The 20,546-nt window shown below is 33.7% G+C and overlaps 2 protein-coding genes across 2 annotated transcripts; one reads left to right on the top strand and one right to left on the bottom strand.

The window, feature by feature from the left end:
- Window positions 1-11,672: 11,672 nt before the first annotated feature.
- Window positions 11,673-15,481, top strand: LOC143599791 (3'(2'),5'-bisphosphate nucleotidase 1-like). Its single transcript, XM_077077667.1, has 8 exons — window positions 11,673-11,891; window positions 12,321-12,396; window positions 12,566-12,639; window positions 12,717-12,922; window positions 13,006-13,213; window positions 13,700-13,798; window positions 13,938-14,091; window positions 14,195-15,481. The coding sequence occupies exons 1-8, from the start codon at window positions 11,673-11,675 to the stop codon at window positions 14,359-14,361; spliced, it is 1,203 nt and encodes a 400-aa protein (XP_076933782.1). The 3' UTR covers window positions 14,362-15,481.
- Window positions 15,482-17,278: 1,797 nt separating this feature from the next.
- LOC143599365 (uncharacterized) lies at window positions 17,279-19,837 on the bottom strand. Its single transcript, XM_077077343.1, has 7 exons — window positions 19,641-19,837; window positions 18,905-18,931; window positions 18,671-18,769; window positions 18,300-18,557; window positions 17,898-18,198; window positions 17,630-17,684; window positions 17,279-17,542 (listed from the first exon to the last, which is right to left on the bottom strand). Exons 1-5 carry the CDS (start codon window positions 19,791-19,793, stop codon window positions 17,950-17,952), a joined length of 786 nt encoding a protein of 261 aa, XP_076933458.1. The 5' UTR covers window positions 19,794-19,837; the 3' UTR covers window positions 17,279-17,542; window positions 17,630-17,684; window positions 17,898-17,949.
- Between the last annotated feature and the right edge of the window lie 709 nt (window positions 19,838-20,546).

The raw sequence follows: 20,546 nt of genomic DNA, 5'->3' as shown, positions 1-20,546 counted from the left end.
GTTTATATAATTTTATCAAGGTTATTAGTTTACCGAGAATTAAATTATAGAGGTTTATACTTTTGATTTAAATTTAAGAATAGTATTAATTAATATCTTAAAGCGTTTTATAGTAGAAAAAAAAAGTAGAAAGGATTTTTATTTTATAATAATTAGGAAAGCAAAATGTTCAAAACAAATAAGGTCGCTAATCTTAATATACAAGGAAGGAATATATATCTTTGTACTTTAGAAACATTTATAATAGCATCTTATATAAAATGTAGCCCTTTTTTTACCTTGCCCCTAAGTTTCATATAAGTTTTGAAAGTCAAGTAATCATACATAAGGGAATAAAAATGAGAAAGATGAGAAGTATTTATAGCCACACAAAAGAATTCTTCAAAAATAATATAAAAATATCATAAATCAAAATTTAATAAAAAATACAAAAAAAGTAAAAACACAAAAATGCTTCCACTATCTTCCTCGTTCTAAAAAAAATAAAAAATAATAATAATAAAAAACAATGTTAAGGGAAAAAGATCATTGTGTCTTTTTGTTTAGCAATGTGATTTGTGTTTATTTTCGTCACTAATTGTGTTTTTTTCCCTTAACATTGTATCTTTTTTTTCTTAATATTGTGTTATATTACTCAACATTCTGTTATGTTTTGTTCGGCAAAGTGTTATATTAAGCATTATATCTTGTCTTTTTTGGTTATTATTGTGTTTTTTTTGTTTATTTTCGTCATTGTGTCTTTTTTTTCGGCATTGTGTATTTTCTTCGATTTTTTTAACAGGAATGACAAAGGAAACATTTTATTTTTATTTTTTTTATTTTTATTTATATTTTGAGTTATGATTTTTTTAATAGTTTTTTTGAAAAAAAAAATTTTGAAGTGTTTTTTGTGTGATCACAAATCCTTCTCACATTTTTTATTTTTGTATCGCTTTGTATTTTAGCTTTTCCCTAGGTTTTGAATTATAAACCATGTCAAGGTAAAAATATATAACTAGTGACGAAAATAAACAAAATATACAATGATTTTTTTCATCAAATTGTTTGTTTTTTAAGAATGAGGAATGGGGGAAACATTTTTTTTACCTTTTTTGTTTTTACTTATTTATTTTGAATTATGATTTTTTAAGGGTTTTTATTTTTTTTTACCACAAATTATTCTCATTTTTTTCTCATTTTGTAGAATAACTTGACATATTATTGGGATACCTCTTTATTGAGACTTGAGAGTAAGAGTTGTTTGGTATACTCTTAGTAATTTTATATTAAGATGTCATCTTTGAATGAGTCAAATAATTAAGTGTGTTTGATTCATTAGAAAGACAAATCAGAATTAGTCAGCAAATCTCTTACATAGTAATCTTTAAAATGATGTTGAATGAAAATTTTAATCTATTGTCTTTTCACATGTATTCATAGCCCTCGGTCTGCCACTCACGCACCACCTCCTCGACCCACCACCGCCTCCTCCACCACCAATCACCATCACAATAACGTACTCTAACACTTACCGACTCAAAATCTATTAATCATTTATGCCTTTTAATAAGTAAGCGTATTACCAGACAACCACTAAGTAAAGTAGTTGATAGTAGTTCTTTTGACATTTTTAAACTGTATAAAGAATAGAAGGATTAACCTACACACCAATAAATTACATTGCAAAAAATGTTAAATGGGTTGTAATTTTTGTTTTATTATTATACAGATTTCACCTTTTTTCGTCTTCCATATTTCTTTTTTAGATACACGCTAACAACTGAAGAACTTTAAATATTCACTTTCATAAACCTAGGATATTACTCAAGTTACATTTGTATCTATGGTATACAAAAATATTCTTGGGCATCAAGTGGCGTTTTGGCACAAAGGCTAAGTAAGCCCTTAAACCTTAATGTGATTAGTAGATGACGGTCCAAGAAGCTACGATATCAAACCTCTACATGTTTGATCTCAGTTTTTAACTAAATAAAAATAATGGATATAGATCAAATAGACAACAAAGACCAAATCCAATTTTGCTTTATCAACATAAATCACAAAAACGAAAAAAGCATGCACATTAAAAATCGAGTTTGGGAGGTAGGGTGACTGGTGAGGGCAAACATTTTCTAGTTTATGAAGGAACAAAGATATTGCTCATATTAAGACCCCTTAAACTTGAACATTTATTTTATTGTAAGAAAAAGTATGACAACATTGATAAAAAAGAGTGTGGCCAAAAAAGAAAGCTTAGCAAAATTACTATTAATAAGTATACACTTATCACTTTACCAGTAACAAAACATAATTTTGAAAGTAATAGTAGTAGCAAAGTAAAGAAAAAAAATATGGCAACCCCTAAAATATATACGCCAAAGCAAAATTAAAGATAAGGCAAAGTCAAAAAGAAATTTATAGGAAAAAATAAGCTTAAATAGCAAAGCTAAAACAAACTCTATATACTCCTAAAATCCAAATCCTGATTGTTGCTACTACTATGTCAACTGGGCTTACATGTACTCCTCTCTATTATGAGGGATTTTACGGTTTTTACCAGTATCGTTAATTGTGTCCTCCGCAGATCCCAGACAACCTTAATGTTCCATCCATTATCTTATCCATACGTGTCAACTTCAAATATTCCTAAAAAAGTTTATTTTTTTAAAAATCCAACATTTTCACACACCACAGCATTTTATTTTTGTGACTTCTAGTTTTTACGTTTGTGTCTTCTTGATGACTAGGCAATCGGTTGTGCATAGCATGGCTATACGAACTACACCCCTATAGAAGTTTATCTTAAATCTTGTTAGGATCTTTAAAACAAACCGCAAAATAAATCAAATTAGAAGTAAAGAAATACAAGAAGAAAATTTCATCCAACATTGGTGGAGGAAATAAAAGAAGCGGCTTCCACCATGGTATAAATAGGAATGTAAGTTCTTGTCCCACATCGCTAGATTATAAAATTAGTGGGCTCTTTATAAGAAAGAAAACTCATATGTTAATAATCTTATAAGACAAATCACACCCCGTGGTCCTAGCAAAGGGTGCGAAGCACCCGAACAGGCACATGCGCGGGCGCGGGCAAAGTGCGATGAGCGCATTGTGACGCTTAGGCTTAGATTAGTCTCATCACGTTACGTGATGACGCGGCGTTGAAGTTACGCAGACAAAACACGTGGCATGCCACGTAGCCTACCTAGGGATGACTCAGCAATGCTACAAGACTCATTGCGATACGCGATAGCCTTTTGTTTATGACCATCGCGATACGCGACGAGTTCCAAAATCAGCTATAAATAGATTGGAATCGGGACGTTCATTCTTGCACCAAATCATATTTTCTCTATGAAATCTCTTATTATATATTAAGAAGATGGTATAATACCCGAGTGATCGTAGCGATATCCTATACGATCAAGAGAAACTTATATACGCGAATCCAAAAGCTCTGCCTATCAAGGTAAGACATTGTGCCATCGTGTAAAGTTTCTAATCTCGTAATTATCGTCATGATTATTGGTTTTATACTAATATAGATATACTACATTGTATTTAACCTATGTGCTTAATACCAGGAAGCGTTCTTTAATTGTAAACTTGCAAGGTGGGACATTTGAATTTTTGTACAACTCACATTTGCGTGAGACAACTATTGTTCCGACACTGTCATGTTATTTTCAAAACCTATAAAACCCATGGCAGATGGTCTAAATGTTTTCAAAAATATTTTTAAAGTATGTTAAATACATTATAGTGATTAAGTGTCTCTATATACTTACATGATGGTTACTATCGGTATTATGGGGTTTTGTATACAAGGTTTGCCTATTGGGCTATTACACGTTATTTATTGGACAAGTGTTAGCCAATAAGTAATATAACCATAGTCATAGATACGGTTGAGTGACAAGTACCTTTCGGTAATTTGTAAGCAGACAGATGTAAAAACATCTTAATGTTGTAAATGTAAAATGTGTCATTTACAAATGAATGTACTCACTAGTATTTCTTGCTGATCAAATATTTTAAATATGTTTCAGATGACTTATTAGAGACAAAGAGATGATGTATGCGGGCTTCCAGCTTAGATAAGTGGCTTGACATCAGAATAAAGAAACGTGTTTTGTAAATTAGGGTTTATCCTTATAAAAATTATGTTTGTATCAAAAAGGGTTAAACTCCCAGTTTATAATAATACGAATCATGGTGTTTTTATAACTCTAATCATTTTTCCTAACTACGATTCTCTTATAATATTCCGCTGCAAAATAATTTAATAAACACCGATACCACCAATCAATATTCACGGCTTCCCTCCAATGGTATATGGGTCGGGGGTTGTGACAGGCTTCTTGTCACACAATACTCTCTCGTGGTTGCTCTCCACTCGCCCAACCATGTCAGAGCGCGATGAGCTACGTCACTGTCAATGTCATGTCACTCTAGATAAACGATCATAAATACTTGAACTTGGCTATATGTGAAACAACCGATCCAATACCAAATTAACAAAAAAACGAAACGAAAAATCAACCCGAAGCATTAACATACGGTTAATTTTTTGATAATCTGAATAATCGAGTTTTCAGTTTGGTTTCGATTAACCATTTTTAGTAACTGAAAATAACCGAACTAACGAATTAAACAATACTTTTATTATTAACAATCATCTTCTTCTAATGATATTATTTTCCAATACTTTAAAATGATATTTATCCAACTTTCTTTGATCATTGTATTATTAATCTTGGGTATTTCATTTCATTAGTAACAGAGATTAATTCGTTTCGAATAACAGTGACTTAAATAGCAGTTATCTTATATAGTGGCTTTAATTGTTAGCTCTTCACCTTTTAAAACTTAAAAATGGATTTATGAGTTGGGTCGAGATACTGTATAATAATGCCTTAACGTACGATAGGTACGCGAGACGCTCAAAGGCAAAAAACAAAGGCAAAACCTAAAAACGTTCAACCAAAAACCTAAAATGCTCAGCCAAAACCTAAAACACTCAAAAAACGCTCAAAAACGGTTTTCTTGAAAAAAAAGGAAAAAATTGATCGATTAAAGATCCAAAACTGTTTTTTTCGGTGAACCAATGACTCATTGGATATGTATTGACGATTCTGAGATGTTGGTATGTGATTTCATGGATCGATTTCGTGAAAAAAAGGGATTCACGTACCTATTGTACGATAAGCTATTATTGTATTGAATATTTTCTCTTTATGAGTAATCCTTTATGTATATATTTTGAAACTAAAGTAAGGTTATTCTACAAATTAAGACAAAAATGAGAAGGATGATAAGGATTTGTGACCTTATAAAAAAACCCTAAAAAAACTTATTAAAAAATTATAACTCAAATATATAAAAAAGAAAACTTTTGAGAAAATTACGATTTGACTCCCTGAAAATAATCGGTGTGCGAATGCTGGACCACTGAAAACTAAATTTTGGGTACTGTACCATTGTTAAATTTTGGCGGGTCAGTGTGAGCCATTCCGTCAGATTTAACAGTTAACCTCTATAAAGTTGGAGGGCGTTTTAGACTTTTTACAAATATAAAATTAGGTGATATATCTGTGCCACTCTGTTTATTTTCTTTTCATGAGATTGAAAAACCGGGTTGTCAGTAAAATTGGCAGTCCGATCACCACCCGGGTATTCTCCACACTCTTCCTCCACATCCCCTTCCTTCCACCTTCCAATTACCTAATTTAATCAACATCATATATATATATATGTGTGTGTGTGTGTGTGTGTGTCACACCCCGATCAAAGGCGGCGGAACATGCCAGGGTGTAACGTATTGATTGGACAGTAGCTCAAAAGACACTAATTTGAGCCACAATAATTTCATTAACATTAAACACGTACACAAGTTCAATAATCATAGTAATTACATCATGTTTATTATTTGTATAAATATCCTAAGGTCAAACTATTGTCTTTAATCTTGAGTAATATCAACTACTTGTAGGGCTGTCACTTTTACCCGAAACCCGACCCGAGAAAACACGTACCCGAACCCGAACTAACCCGACCCAAAAAACCCAGACCCGAGAAAAGAATAACCCGAACCCGAACCGAAGTAATTCGGGTTGGTTCTCGGGTTTGATTTATAAGTTTCGGGTTAACCCGAATAACCCGAATAAATTTTTGGTTTTGAAAAAAAATATATTTTTAGGTATAATAGGCTTAGTCTTAGTCACTAACGTTATTAGAATCTGGTCCTAATTGATTGTTGTCATTACAACTATTATAGATCGATTGTTTATTGTTATTTATGTTTTCCGTTTATTGCTAATAGCAATCATAATCGAACTACCAAATAACGTCCGATTAAAGACGATTATGGTTTTAGTTAGTACTCTTCTTTTTGATTGTTTTATCAAGTTATGTTGATTTATTATTTGATTATTTTCTTACGACTAAAGAATAATATGTTATTTTAATTTTAGCATTGTAGTTTTTTAAATTTGTTTGTTTTTTGTTTTGTTTTCCAGGATACTCGAAACCCGATTAACCTAACCCAAAAAAACCTGAACCCGAATTACCCGAACCCGAAAAACCCGTGAAAGATTCGGGTTGGGTTTCGGGTCAAGATTTAAAACTTTGAAACCCGAAGAACCCGACCCGAAAAACCCAAAACCCGAAAAACGAACCTGAAGAACACCCCTAACTACTTGTACCTGTAACATGTATGAAAATAAAGTTTGTCAACACGAATGTTGGTGAGAATACATAAGTTTTAGTTTTATATATAGAGAGAGAGATAAAACCACAATTCATATGTTAATGTTGAGCATCACAATTCCTATGAAAATGTAAACAACTAAATAGATGTGGATCTGTTCTTATTGATACGAAATCAAAGTACTTAGGTAAATATATGATCATACTAAATGAGGATAGATGAGGATGAGATACCAACCACCAAACATAAAATAAACATTCAAGCACATACAGCATAATCATAGAGCATGCAATAATCACAACTAAACATATAACGAATTGTGTTTGAAATAGATGAATAAATAAAACAATAAAAAAATTAAATACGGTATACATGCTACCCTCAAATATAAAAGATGGAAAAAGGGGTATGTAAACTCACCTTGTATTTGATAGACGATGACGTAACGGTGGTAACAGGTAGGCGGTTAAAGCGAACACGTTAGTTAGTTTCACGAAAAGTCTCGATGTTATGTCCTAATTTTTAAAGGTACAAAAATAAATGATCTAACGATAAAACGAACAAGACTCGATGACAAGGGTTTATAACGGATTTGGGGATTGATAACTATATTTTATATTTTACGAGAGTTAAAATAAACGCGTAAATGATTAGTCTAAAATCTTTCAATAATAAAATTAGATTATATTTATTAATGGAGTTTTTGACGGTTTATAATCGATCCGTTTAGACAAGTAAAACTCTTTTTAGTTTAATTATCTCTTTTCAAAAAAATATATATATACTAGGTATTTTTCTTAAATTGATACGATATAAATTTATTAATGCATATATAAATACAAAGAAAAATTCCTTTAAGAGTTTAAAGGGGTTCGGTTCGGTTCGGTTCGTTAAAACAAGTGTAAAACTATTAGTTTTTATTATATCTATATCTTAAAATAATAAAATTTAACTAAAACAAAGAAAATAAAAAAAAAAAAAGAAAAACGGGTGCTGCAGAGGATCGAACCCGGGTCTGCGAGGGCCTGGGTTGAATACACACCAACACAACCAACTGGACTAACTGGAATATTGATATAAGTTTGCTTTAGATTTAATATAAGTACATACGCCGATAAGTTCTCAAATCAATATAAACCCTAATTAGACAACACCCAAAATGATGATCTTATACCCTCTGTCCGTTGAAATTGACAGAGGGGTTTTAACAAGCATTCCAACCCGATCAAAACCCATATAATAATTATCTGGTTTGGTTATGAATTGACAGAGGACGACAAGCTAGGGTTTCGTTTTTGAATATGAATTTGGGTTTAATATTAACAACTTTAGGGTTATAATTGATTAGGGGGTTTGGTTCGGAAGGCTAAGGAGATGATGTAACGTGGTTTAATTGTGTTTTGAGCGATCATTTATAGTGTTATGAAGCCTAGGTTAGCCGTGAACGAATTCAAGGAAAATTGGCTGTCAATTACATAATTATGGTATGATTTAGACGCGTTTTTGACCAATTAACGACTTGGAAATAACCATTCCATGATTCCTAGCATGGATTTCGGGTCAAGAAAGCAAAGGGGTGCTGCTCGACAGGAAGAAGGAAAGAAGAAAAGGAAAAATTAAATAACTTTTAAATAAATTGCATATTGGTCCCTGGTCCATAGATGTGGATTCAAAAGTGGTATTAAGTTAGTTAGGGGGGGGGGGGGGTATTATTGCATATAGTTCATAGTTATTATCAATAAATAAATAAACGAAGTATATATACTTAAATGAATGTGGGAATTTATTTAGTAACGAACGTTCGAATAATAAATGAGGCAAAAGAAAAAAATAAACGAGCCGGGTTTCCAGGTTTTAAATTTGACGAATGTTACAATATATATATATATATATATATATATATATATATATATATATATATCAAACCATCTTCCTCCACACACTTCACCATCTTCACCGCCGCTCCACACCCCTGTTGCACCCTACCTGACGCACCCCTTTCCCGTCGCACCTCCACCCCGCCGAACCCCCGTCGCACCCCTCTCTCGTTGCACCCCACCCAGTCGCACAATGGTTTTGATTTTAAACTTGAACTATAATCGGGATGTATGTGGAATTCCGATTGTAGTTCATATTCGGGTGCGGATCCGGATTGGAATACTTTCAGTTCGTTTCTTGCTTCGTGCAGGTGAGGCACGCATCATCTTCAGGAGGAGGTGGATGCTCGGATAGTATGCATCGTTAGGTGTAGATGCTCGGCTAGTATGTATCATGTATCGTTAGGTGTTGTGTGTTATTGTTACGAATTATCCAGAAATTAGTAATTCAGGTGTTTCGTTATATGTATGTATTGTGTTCGTGTTATATATATATATATATATATATATATATATGTATATATATATATATGTATATATATATATATATATAATGTTCGTGTTCGTTGTTTTCGGGTTCGGTTCGGGCGAAAAGTATATAAAAAAGTGAAATATATAGGTTCGTTTCGTTGTTTTCGTGTTCGGTTCGGGTGAAAAGTATATAAAAAAGTGAAATATATAGGGTCGTTTCGATGTTTTCGGATTCAGTTCGGGTGAAAAGTATATAAAAAGGTGAAATGTAGGTTCGTTTCATTGTTTCGGGTTCGGTTCGGTTGAAAAGTAAATAAAAAAAGTGAAGTATATAGGTTCGTTTTGATGTTTTCAGGTTCGGTTCGGGTGAAAATTATATAAAAAAGTGAAATATATAGGTTCGTTTCGTTGTTTTCGGGTTCGGTTCGGGTGAAAACTTGAAAAAATAACGGGAATTAAGTATCAGGGTTACACTTGTAAATTATTTGAAACAAAGATCTTCTAATTGCGTAGTTGAAAAGGGTATAATAGTCATTACATTGGTCAACTGACGGAATGGGTCACACTGAGCCCGCCAAAATTTAACATGGGTACAATACCCTAAATTTAGTTTTCAGTGGTCCAACGGTCGCCCGACAATATTTTGCAGGGAGTCAAATCGTAATTTTCTCAAAAAGTTAAAAGTAAGAAAACTAAAATGTTTCCCAGTCTTCCTTGTTCATATAAAAAATAGACACAATGTCGAGAAAAAAAAATCATTATATCTTTTTATTTGTCATTGTGTGTGTGTTTGTGTTTTCTTTATTTATCGTCAATGATTGTTTATTTTTTTCCTTAACATTGTGTCTTTTTTCTTTTATATTGTATAATATTACTTAACATTATGTTATATTTTGTTCGGAATTGTGTTATATTTTGCGATCTATTGTGTCTTTATCTAATTATCATTGTGTTTTTTGTTTATTTTAGTCATTGCGTTTTTTTTCCTCGACATTTTATCTTTTTTGCTTGGTTGTTTGTTTGCTTGTTTTAATTAGAAAGACGAGGGAAACATTTTAGTTTTTTTACTTTTTATTTAGAGAAAATTACGATTTGACTCCCTGGAAATAATCGGCGGGCGAACGTTGGACCATTGAAAACTAAATTTCGGATATTATACCCTTGTTAAATTTTGGCAGGTCAGTGTGAGCCATTCCGTCAGATTTAACAGTTAACCTCTGTTAAGTTGGAGGGTGTTTTAGACTTTTTATAAATATAAAATTAGGTGATATATCTGTGTCATTCTGTTTATTTTCTTTTTCATGAGCTTGGAATACCGGATTGTCGGTAAAAATGGCAGTTCGATCACCACCGGGTATTCTCCACATCCCCTTCCTTCCACCTTCCAATTACTTAATCTAATCAACATCTAATAATATATATATATATATACATATACATATACATCGAAACAATCATCCTCCACACATTTCACAATCTTCGCTGCCGCTCCACACCCCCGTCGCACCCCTTTCCTGTCGCACCTCCACCCCTGTCGCACCCCTCTCTCGTCGCACCCCACCCCAGTCGCACAATGGTTTTGATTTTGAACTTGAACTACAATCGGTATGTATTTGGAATTCCGATTGTAGTTCATATTCGGGTGCAGATCCGGATCGGAATACTTTCAGTTCGTTTCATGCTTCGTGCAGGTGAGGCACGCACCGTTTTCGGGAGGAGGTGATGCTCGGCTAGTATGTATCGTTAGGTGTAGATGCTCGGCTATGTATCGTTAGGTGTTGTGTGTTATTGTTACGTATTATCCCGAAATTAGTAATTCGGGTGTTTTGTTGTATGTATGTATTACGTTCATGTTTGTTACATTTTCCCTTGGAACTAATGTATGTAACCTAATCTATATCTATATTATATATGAAACATGAGTGAGGGACCTCTAGGTGTTTGGGATTCTTTATTTTAGCTCCTTATAACTTATGGATTATAAGTTATAAGTTGTTTGAAAAAGTTAGATTTTGTGAGTGTATGTGGTATAAGTTACAACCTTATAACTTATACTTTATGCATTAAATAATTTGTAAGAAGGTAAAATAAGAAATCCGCCCTCCAAATGCAAGCCATAAGATTAAGATATTTTATGGGCAATTTTGTCTTTTAGCAAAGCCATATATAGTTGATTTTAATTTATTCAAAAATAATTACAAGTTTTGTCCTTTTACTTTAATCACATTTTGTTAATTTGTAGAATAGTTATATATATACCCCTTATTTTAAACAAACTACCCCCACGACGTTTAAGCGTTTATAACCTTTTATATGTTACTATTTTTTGAAAAACATTATACCATAAAACCAAGTATTATATTCACTTTCATTTGAGTATGATATTACTATACTTTTTTTTTTCATTTTAAAACTTTAATGTGTAATGTGATTACCATTTAAGGACCAGAAAACGGGTCGGGCAGGTTCAGTCGTTTTGGGTCATAGGTCTAAAAGGTTAAGATGGAAATGGGTCGATACAAAAAAAGTTAATTTAGTTCAGGTCAGGACAATTTCGAGTCGAGTGGGGTCCAAGTCATTTGTTTGTAAAATTGGTTTAGAAAGGGAAAGTGCGGAAGGGGCCGGAGGTGGGGGAAATGGCATCGTCGTCCTCCTGTATTACAATTACAGCACTCACACTCACTCGACTTGTCCACCGAACACCATCTAAATTTAAACCAAACCCTAGACCCTTACTTTTATCAACTCAACTACCAATCAAATCATCAGTTCATTCATCGGTAGCAATGTCGTCGTATGATAAACAACTCACTGCTGCCAAGAAAGCTGCTTCACTTGCTGCTCGTCTATGCCAGGTTCCAATTGCAACAATAATAACCAAACGCCTTCCTTCAATTTTAGTAACTTATTATTGAACACCAATTATTCTGCTATTGTGGCTTGAATTTAGGTTATTAATGCTAATTGTCAACATAGTCTAATCAGATTTTCGTTGAATGTAAGGATTATTGAAATTATGTATAATTTGATTACCTGATTTTTATGTGAATTTAACTATGATTTAATCACTATCGAAATCCCCTTACATGGAACAAACACTGGTATGCTGTGTAAGTCTAGCTCATAGTTACCTATATCACGGTTCGTTCCATGTTTTCAACGTTCTATGATGAATACCATAACTTATTGTTGAGAGACGTCGGATTTAGTGTTGCATTACTTACTGACTGTGTGATAAAGGTCAACTGATACTATTGGTTGATGATACTTGTTTATGTATGTAGAATGTACAAAAAGGACTGTTGCAATCCGATGTCCACTCAAAGTCTGATAAAAGCCCCGTCACAGTGGCTGATTATGGTATGCTCTCAAGCTTTTTATCTTTTCATATGACATGACATAGAGCATACACTTAGATAACAATCACTTCATGGTTGAAAATGTGATTTGACTGGTTAATAATGAAACAGACTTGAATAAGTTGTTTCACACTTTCCATCGACTTTGATACACATAATTTGATTCTCAGGGTCCCAAGTTCTTGTGAGCTTTGTACTTCAGAAAGAACTTCCTGATCATACCTTCTCACTAGTGGCAGAGGAAGTAATTTTCAATCTCATTTGTTCCGCTTGTTATTATCTTCCTGTTTGGTCAAGTTCAACAGTGTTGCTGATATGTAGGACTCGGGAGATCTTAGAAAAGAAGAATCTCAAGAAACACTTGAACGTATTACAAAACTAGTAAACGATACGATCGCAAATGATGGAAGTTACAAGGTATCACCTTTATCTGAAAATGATGTACTCACTATTATTGATAAGGGTATGTCTGAAGGTGGCTCGAATGGTCAACATTGGGTTTTGGATCCTATTGACGGAACCAAAGGGTAATAATATTTTCACAATCTTTTAAAAAGACTTTGTTTTTATTTTTATATGGTTAAGGTTTTGAGTGATTTTGTAATATCAGGTTTTTGAGGGGTGACCAGTATGCGATAGCATTAGGTATGCTAGATGAAGGGAAAGTGGTATTAGGTGTGCTTGCATGTCCAAATCTTCCATTGGAATCAATCACAAGTGGAAATCAAAATGCTGCTAATAAAGCAGGTTGTTTGTTTTCTGCACAATTGGCTTGTGGGACATACATGGAGTCCTTAGATGGCTCGCAAAATGTCAAGGTACAACAACTTAACTCCTTTAACATTGTGTAGGCCTGTATACGAACCGAACGAACACGAGCGGGGCTTGTTCATGTTTGTTCTTTAAGAAAATGAACATGTTCGTTCGCTTATGTTCTAAACGAGAAACATATGTGAAAGAAAAATTGAACGTTTTCTTGTTCGTTTGTTCAATTTGTTAGCCAATTATTCAAGGCTTGGTTCTAATATTTTGTTGGTGTAAACATAAATAAATATGTAAACGAACACGAACGTAAATGAACAAACATAACAGATTGTTCACGAACGTAAATGAACAAACATAAACGAATGTTCACGAACATAAATGAAAGAACATGACGTGTGTTCATTTCGTTCAGTTTATTGAACGAACAAATTTAAACTTCATGTTCATAAACGAACTTTGGTTAAAATGAATGATGGGCTTGTTCAGTTGGTTGATTGTTGTGATAATATTGAAACACGAGTGTTTTGTTTACACCTCAGGTGCATGTTAGCAACACGGAGAATCCTGAAGAGGCTTCCTTTTTTGAATCATATGAAGCAGCACATTCGTCACACAGTTTATCTGGCTCTATAGCAAAGGTGGTACTTTCTTTTATGTTTTTCAAAATCTTTAGTTTGGATTCGTGAATATTATATAGTATTCTAAAAATGAAAAGAATAAAAGTTAAACCAAGCTAACAAATGTTTGTGATGAAATGATGTTTTGTTTCGGTTGTAGAAATTGGGGGTTAAAGCAGCACCAGTTAGAATCGACAGCCAGGCAAAATACGGTGCGTTGGCACGAGGTGATGGTGCGATATATTTAAGGTTTCCAAATAAAGGATATCGCGAAAAGATATGGGATCATGCTGCTGGATACATTGTTGTTGCAGGTACCTGTCAAGTCTTATATTAAGACTCCAAATGTGTTGCCTTTGACAGACTACAGGGTTTATCTATGTAATTAACTCGTTGTTTGCCTTTTGAACTCTTTAGAAGCCGGGGGTGTTGCCACGGATGCTGCAGGGAAGCCGTTAGACTTTTCAAAGGGAAGATATCTAGATTTGGACACAGGCATCGTTGTTACCAACCGAAAACTTATGCCGGCACTGTTGAAGGCAGTTCAAGATTCACTCAGAGAAGAGGTTTTGCCATCACTTTAACAAATTTTCTTGTTTTTCTAATAAATAAAAGAAGTAACTTTGCTTTTGCTATATCTGCTGGATGCATTACTATTAATAACCAGAACACGCTCATGCTTTTGTTCATGTTTTTGGGATCATATGTTGTAGTTTTGAGCAATATTAAGTGTAAAAGTATGTGATGCTAAATGTAACTAAAAAGAAATATGAAAATACATCATAAAACACCTTTCTTTTGTCCATCTTGGTTCAATATAAATTTTCAGTCATCTGTTGCAAAAAAAATATTATTGGGAAGTTAGAATATTACAAGTGTAAATTGTAAACTAAACATGTTGGATGTACTAACCTTGTACTCATATAGAGTCGTGTAATAAGATGAACCGTTGGTACAAGTACTAGCCGAATCAATTTCTGAATCATTGGTTGATTTTGTTGGCCCGTAAAGGCTGGTAAGCAACAAACCTTCATTTGATGAAGTTCGTCTATTTTGGCGTTTTTGTTTTGTGGGTCGTTGTCGTGGTTCGCTATGTGATCGTGCTTTCGCTCGTGAAGACTCTGTTTTGGTCATGTAATTTGGTTCATCATGCAGTGTGCTCGTTTGTGATGACGCAGCAACCTCATTGACTGATTTATTGTGAAATCTCATTGATTTTTCATGTGTGGATGGTGAAGAATCCATCAAGTATCTTCTAGATGATTGTCGTGGCGATGAATCCATCGAGTATCTTCTAGATGATTGTCGGCTCGGTTTGCTTCTTGGTTGGCCCAGTTTATCATTGTATTCCTGCAAATCTCCAAGTCATCAAAATGGTTGTTTTGAAAATTTTCCCACTTATTATTATACAAGTAGAGGGCATACCAATTGTGGTGCACTTAAACGACGCTCGTGACCCATCACGAATCCTTGTTTACTAGTCGAGCCAATGTTCTCAACCATTTGAATCCTTTGAAAACGAGCTCTAACTTGAATGGCGACGAGTGCACTCATGCACCTAACCATGGCTGCCGTGCGTTTGCGCACCAAGTGACCCCGCACCAGCGCTTGTAGCTTCACTAGTCCACGTAAAGCACACAACGCCTTTCGTGCCTGCATATGTTTGATTCATTAAGATTTACAAGTTAAAAGAAAAGTGTCAGTTGATCATTCTCATAAGGTTTCCTGTAGATCAATAAACATGGTTTTGTCACACAACCAGGGATTAATATAGTTACCAGATAGGCACGAAAAGCCGCTTGAATCTTGGTTGCAGCAGTGACCGCAACCTCACTAGACACTGTTCTTGTGGTGGATGGGGCAACCAGCTTTGTAGTGTGGTTTTGGTGCTGAATCGCGTAGTCAAACAAGGCTTGTGATAGTAACTGAGAGGTTATGATGGAGTCGAATGATCGGCAGCTCTTGTGATTGACCACTACTTTTTGTGTGCTGTTTGACCTTCTAAAGCTCCATCGCCTCCTTGGAGTTGTGGGTATGATGGCGTTGACAGGTGGCGGTATAACCGCACCACCACTGTAGCCATTGCCGTTGCCATTGCTATTGTCATTGTTAATTTTGTCCTCCTTTTTGCCTAGCAACAAGTTTCTGATCCATCTACTTGCCTTACCCATAATAACAAAATTGAAGTTGTGAAAATAGATGGTGTGATCAGTGTCCAGTATATAAATAAGGAGAATAATAATAATAAAAAAATAATTAAAAAGTAAACACTAATTAACATAAATTAATGTCACAATAGTCATATAAAAAACTGGATTGAAGAACCGTGTGTTTGTTTGATATGTACTAAAAGGCTTCTTTACAACCAAAATGAATAAATTTAAGAGGGTTCTTTCTTGTTTAATTGACCATTTTGAGGGTGAAATAAAATAAGAAACATTTGACTCTTCGTTTGTAGGCTGAGGCCTGCATTGACTCCTCTACTCACGCCAAATGTACTATAGCTAGTTTAAAATAACAAAACTATTTAATTTTATCATTTTTTTTAAATAATTGCAAACAGAGAGTCAATTTTGTGAACTGTCTTATGGTTTCTTGAAATATTATTTTTTGTGATGGTTAAAATATTGTCAAACCATAATATGGTTGTAGAAGCATATTCGTGTCGCTGGTTGATTCTGGGTCGATACTTTAAGGACGCCTTTGGAGCGATGTGCATAGGTTGGTTTAGAGCTCACAACAAACCAAATGCCAAAAGTTTGGTTTTTGGGTTTTGAAAACAAGTTATATTGGTTTTTTCGGTTTCCAAGCTTCAATTTCCACCACTAACAAACATGTTTGTTAATTATTACATATTAATTCTATAATCTTTGGGCTACACAATTTATTACGGGTTCGGTTTGGCTTATACATGTTCGGTTCGTGGTTTTCAATTTTTATGGATTCAGTTCGGTTTTTTTCATAGATGAGTACATGCAAAACCGATACCGAACCAGAAATTCAGTTTTTGAGAAAACAAAAAAACAAACAGACGGTTTTAGGTTGGGTTCGGTTAATTCACTTGCAGGTTGGTTATTTCGATTTTACCTACACCACTCTAGTATTCAGTATTCACTCACCCCCTTGTGCATCTATGGTGACCAACAGATTTATTAACCAAATCAATGTTGTAACTCATCGGATCTAATCATGATGTACACGACAACAATTGTTCGATGATGGAAGAGATTAGAGGTAGGCAAATGAAAGAGCATTGGCACTGCTAAAAGCATTCTTTGAAATAAAATTGGCTGTCACCAATACATGTTATAATTCAAATGTTACATGTGTCTTTGGTCTTTTATTCAATATATGACTTGCTTTTACTTTACTTCAGTTAACCAAAATGTTGACTTTACATATCCTTCTGTTTTTCTGATATAAAATTCAAACAATCAATGTAGGGTGAAAATCAGAATCTAACATTTTTCTACAAGAATCTGTTTATATATAAAGTATAAACCAAACAATGGTTTTTTAAATAAGTATACGCGGTAATGTCATAAAACTCATACCCATAATAGTTCTGATCGGAATCTAAAAGTCATCCGCATGCAGAGAATCCGAAAAAAAAAACCCTACTCCTGCCTTAAAACTCCGACGGGCTTGAAAACCCCACTTTATTATTATAAATTTATAGGAAAACGACTAAACCCGTGATGAAAGCACGCTGCACAACGACTTGTATGCACTTGCACAAAGCTTGAATTTCTCTTCCGCCAATGCCTGCACAAACAAGGTTCTGTAAACTTCAACATGCTATTTATTACTATATTTTTTTAAAAGTATACAATATATTATGTAGAACCTAACCTGGGATGGACCTTGATGCTTATCAGGGTGCCACTTCAGAGCCGAAAGGCGAAAACTGAAATGAGAAAGATAATCCTCACAGGTTATACAACCGGTTTAACAATCTAATTATTTGTAACAGAATTATATACATTGAAATAATATACACTTATGAGATCACATTTAACAAACTGATTAATTACAATATACAATTATATGGCAAAAATGACAATTTCTTGCCTTTTCTTTTATAATGTTATAGACAAAACTAAAATAAGCATGAACTTACGCAGTTTTAACTTCCTCGATCTTTAACAGACCGTTGACGGGCAAACCAAGTGCTAATCTATCTGAATGTGAACCAGTAACATATGACTGATTATCACCTCCTGTGGGCTCATCATCATCATTAATAGTCCTCCATTTATTTCTGGTCTTTGAAGATTTTTTAAATTTTGAAAAAGCCTCTTCCCATGACTTAAAATCCCAAGAATACCTTTTCTTTCCAAATTTTGCCTCAAAATGCGTCCGAGGATCATCATCTTCATCTTCATCAAATTCTTCAAAAACGCTTCCTCTTTTCGTCTTGTCTGTATACACCAAAACCTCATGTTAATATCCAAACCGAAGCTACGCACAAAAAAAAAGCATTTCAAATCTTATCAAACAAAATTTTATTTTTTATTTTTACTTTTCTTTCTTCTTTGATGAGCTTTACTATCAGAGTGAAATGGGCCCCGTTTGTATTTTTTTCTGTTGGATCATCATCCCGACTTTTTTCCCATCTTTTGCTTTTGCTTTCTGTTGGATCCTCATCCCAAAATTTGGCCCCTCTTTCGTTTTTGCTTTCTGTTGGATCTTCATCCCAGTATTTTGCCCCTCTTTTGTATTTGTTTTCTGTTGGATCGTCATCCCATAATTTTGTCCTTCGCGTCTTCGAGAATTCACCCTAAAATTATTCATAAATGAAAGACATGTGGAATATTTAAGCTAACATATTAACAGATCATTCAAACTAGCATGTTATAAAAAGGTGACAAGTTTCCATAATGCATAAACTACCTTAAGAGTGAATCTGGAGCTGCCACTTCCAAAATAGATGTCTTTTAAAGCTTTCTTCGCATCAGCACGTTTTTGGCGTGTTTTGTATCTAACATATGTCTATTTCAGAGAAAAAAAATAACATTATTAGTATTTATACCGCAGTGGAGGGCAACTTGAGTATGTAACGAAGTTTTATACCGCAGTGGAGGGCAACTTGGGTATGTAACGAAGTTTGAAATATAAAAAATATACCTTGGATGGTCTTTCAGCTTCAAAATCCTGCATGGATAAACATATGTATTGAATAAGTAAATAGCTTTTTTGTATCATAGAAACAGCACAAGGATGGGTATATTATTAAGTATTAACAGATGTGTAGACCTGTTATATACTTAAAAATTCAACTAATGATCGAGAAGGTTGGCTAAAATATTAAGTTGAAGGCTAAATGTACGTCCGTGATGCAAATTTATTCATCCGTTTAGTTGTTTTTACATATCTTCAACAATGATTAAATGCAATACAAAAGGTTTTACATATATATCAACCTTTTTTTTATCAAGAAACCCTAATGTTTACCGATTTTGACGGGCGCTCCTATTCGCCTCATGCATTTAACGAGTCTTTTTAAGCCAAGCAAGCTTACAACTTTATCAAAATTTCAAATGATCCCACCACATAATGTAATGGGCTTGTGTGACATATTTGAGTTTTAATGAGTCAAAATTAATTAATCTCCCCACCCTATAGAAAATATCATCATCATCATCATGTTTCAAGAAAATCTTTTAAGCTAAAATCACATATTTGTTCATAATTTTTATGGAAAAGTATTGACTTTATTCCATAAAATTCAACTCCTTTGACAATACCCAAATTAACATTTGAAGCAAATCCAATTAAAAAGTTTAGAGCTTAATTATTAATAATGTGAGAGAGGAGAGAATATCCAAATAATAATAAAAGTAAAAGAAAGGGAAAGAATAACCTGGGGATTACCGAACCATTGTTTCTTCCATTTGTCGGAGGAAGTAGGGGTGGATCGAAAGTAAGCGACAAGAGATAATGAAATCAAGGGACATGTTCTTGCTCTTGATAATAAGAATGGAGAACAGCACCATTTGGGTCCTAGGATTTGCATCTTAATTGACTTTGAGGAAATCTTTGTTTGTCGGACGAGGAGGTACTAATGGTCAAACTAGTTAGGTTTACAAAACTAAACTTGAGGCTCAAGGGACTTTCCAATCGGATCGTTTTACAAATCCAACTCGACCCAACTTTATAAGCCCTTATGGCCGTTTTTAAGAATCGTTAAAAATTTTAGGTTGTTTAAATATAGGCTTTTTATGTTTGATTTAGGTTATGCAATCTTATTATATATATAAAGATATAACTTTAAATGAATTGGGCAATTGGGTTGGTGACATCTCGTTGTCCATTATAAACCGTTGTTGACGAATTTATAGTCGACGCGTCCACATATTAACGTTCATAGTTGAAGCATTCAAGCGATTGTAATCCATTGATGTCGAATTTATTCAACCGATGGATCAGTTGAAGATCAACAGTTTAGGGTTGGAACGATTTGAAACACTACGTTCAAATCAAGGAAATATATTTTCTGTTCTGGTTTTGATTAAAGGTATGTGAAAAAAAAACCTCACAGTTGCATTAAGTAATGGTTGGGTGAATGACGTTAACAGGTTGAACTAAAATTGATAGTCAAATCACAAGTGAAAGTATTGTACCATAAAAGTCTAAAATAAATATTTTACTAAGATTGATAATTTTAAAAACCACAATGGCCGAAAGTGAAGTTCATTCTATTATCATTATACCTAACGATAATTATCTTGACATGGTGTTACATCATAAACCGGGTTAATATGTACTT

The sequence above is a fragment of the Bidens hawaiensis genome, unplaced genomic scaffold, assembly GCF_021521415.1.
Source record: "Bidens hawaiensis isolate Kalapana, Puna unplaced genomic scaffold, B.hawaiensis_p1.1 tig00001920_1, whole genome shotgun sequence".
Classification (NCBI taxonomy): domain Eukaryota; kingdom Viridiplantae; phylum Streptophyta; class Magnoliopsida; order Asterales; family Asteraceae; genus Bidens; species Bidens hawaiensis.
The sequence above is the reverse complement of the archived record's forward strand: the minus strand, read 5'-3'. Positions and strand labels throughout refer to the sequence as shown.

Excerpts from the sequence above, each read along its gene's own strand:
- LOC143599365 (XM_077077343.1), bottom strand. The coding sequence starts at position 19,793 with ATGCAAATCCTAGGACCCAAATGGTGCTGTTCTCCATTCTTATTATCA. Across the intron at positions 18,932-19,640 it reads AATGGTTCGGTAATCCCCAG|GATTTTGAAGCTGAAAGACC; the intron begins GTTATTCTTTCC and ends TTATCCATGCAG. Across the intron at positions 18,770-18,904 it reads AAGCTGAAAGACCATCCAAG|ACATATGTTAGATACAAAAC; the intron begins GTATATTTTTTA and ends TCTCTGAAATAG.
- LOC143599791 (XM_077077667.1), top strand. The coding sequence starts at position 11,673 with ATGGCATCGTCGTCCTCCTGTATTACAATTACAGCACTCACACTCACT. Across the intron at positions 12,923-13,005 it reads CCTATTGACGGAACCAAAGG|GTTTTTGAGGGGTGACCAGT; the intron begins GTAATAATATTT and ends TTGTAATATCAG. Across the intron at positions 14,092-14,194 it reads TGGATACATTGTTGTTGCAG|AAGCCGGGGGTGTTGCCACG; the intron begins GTACCTGTCAAG and ends TGAACTCTTTAG.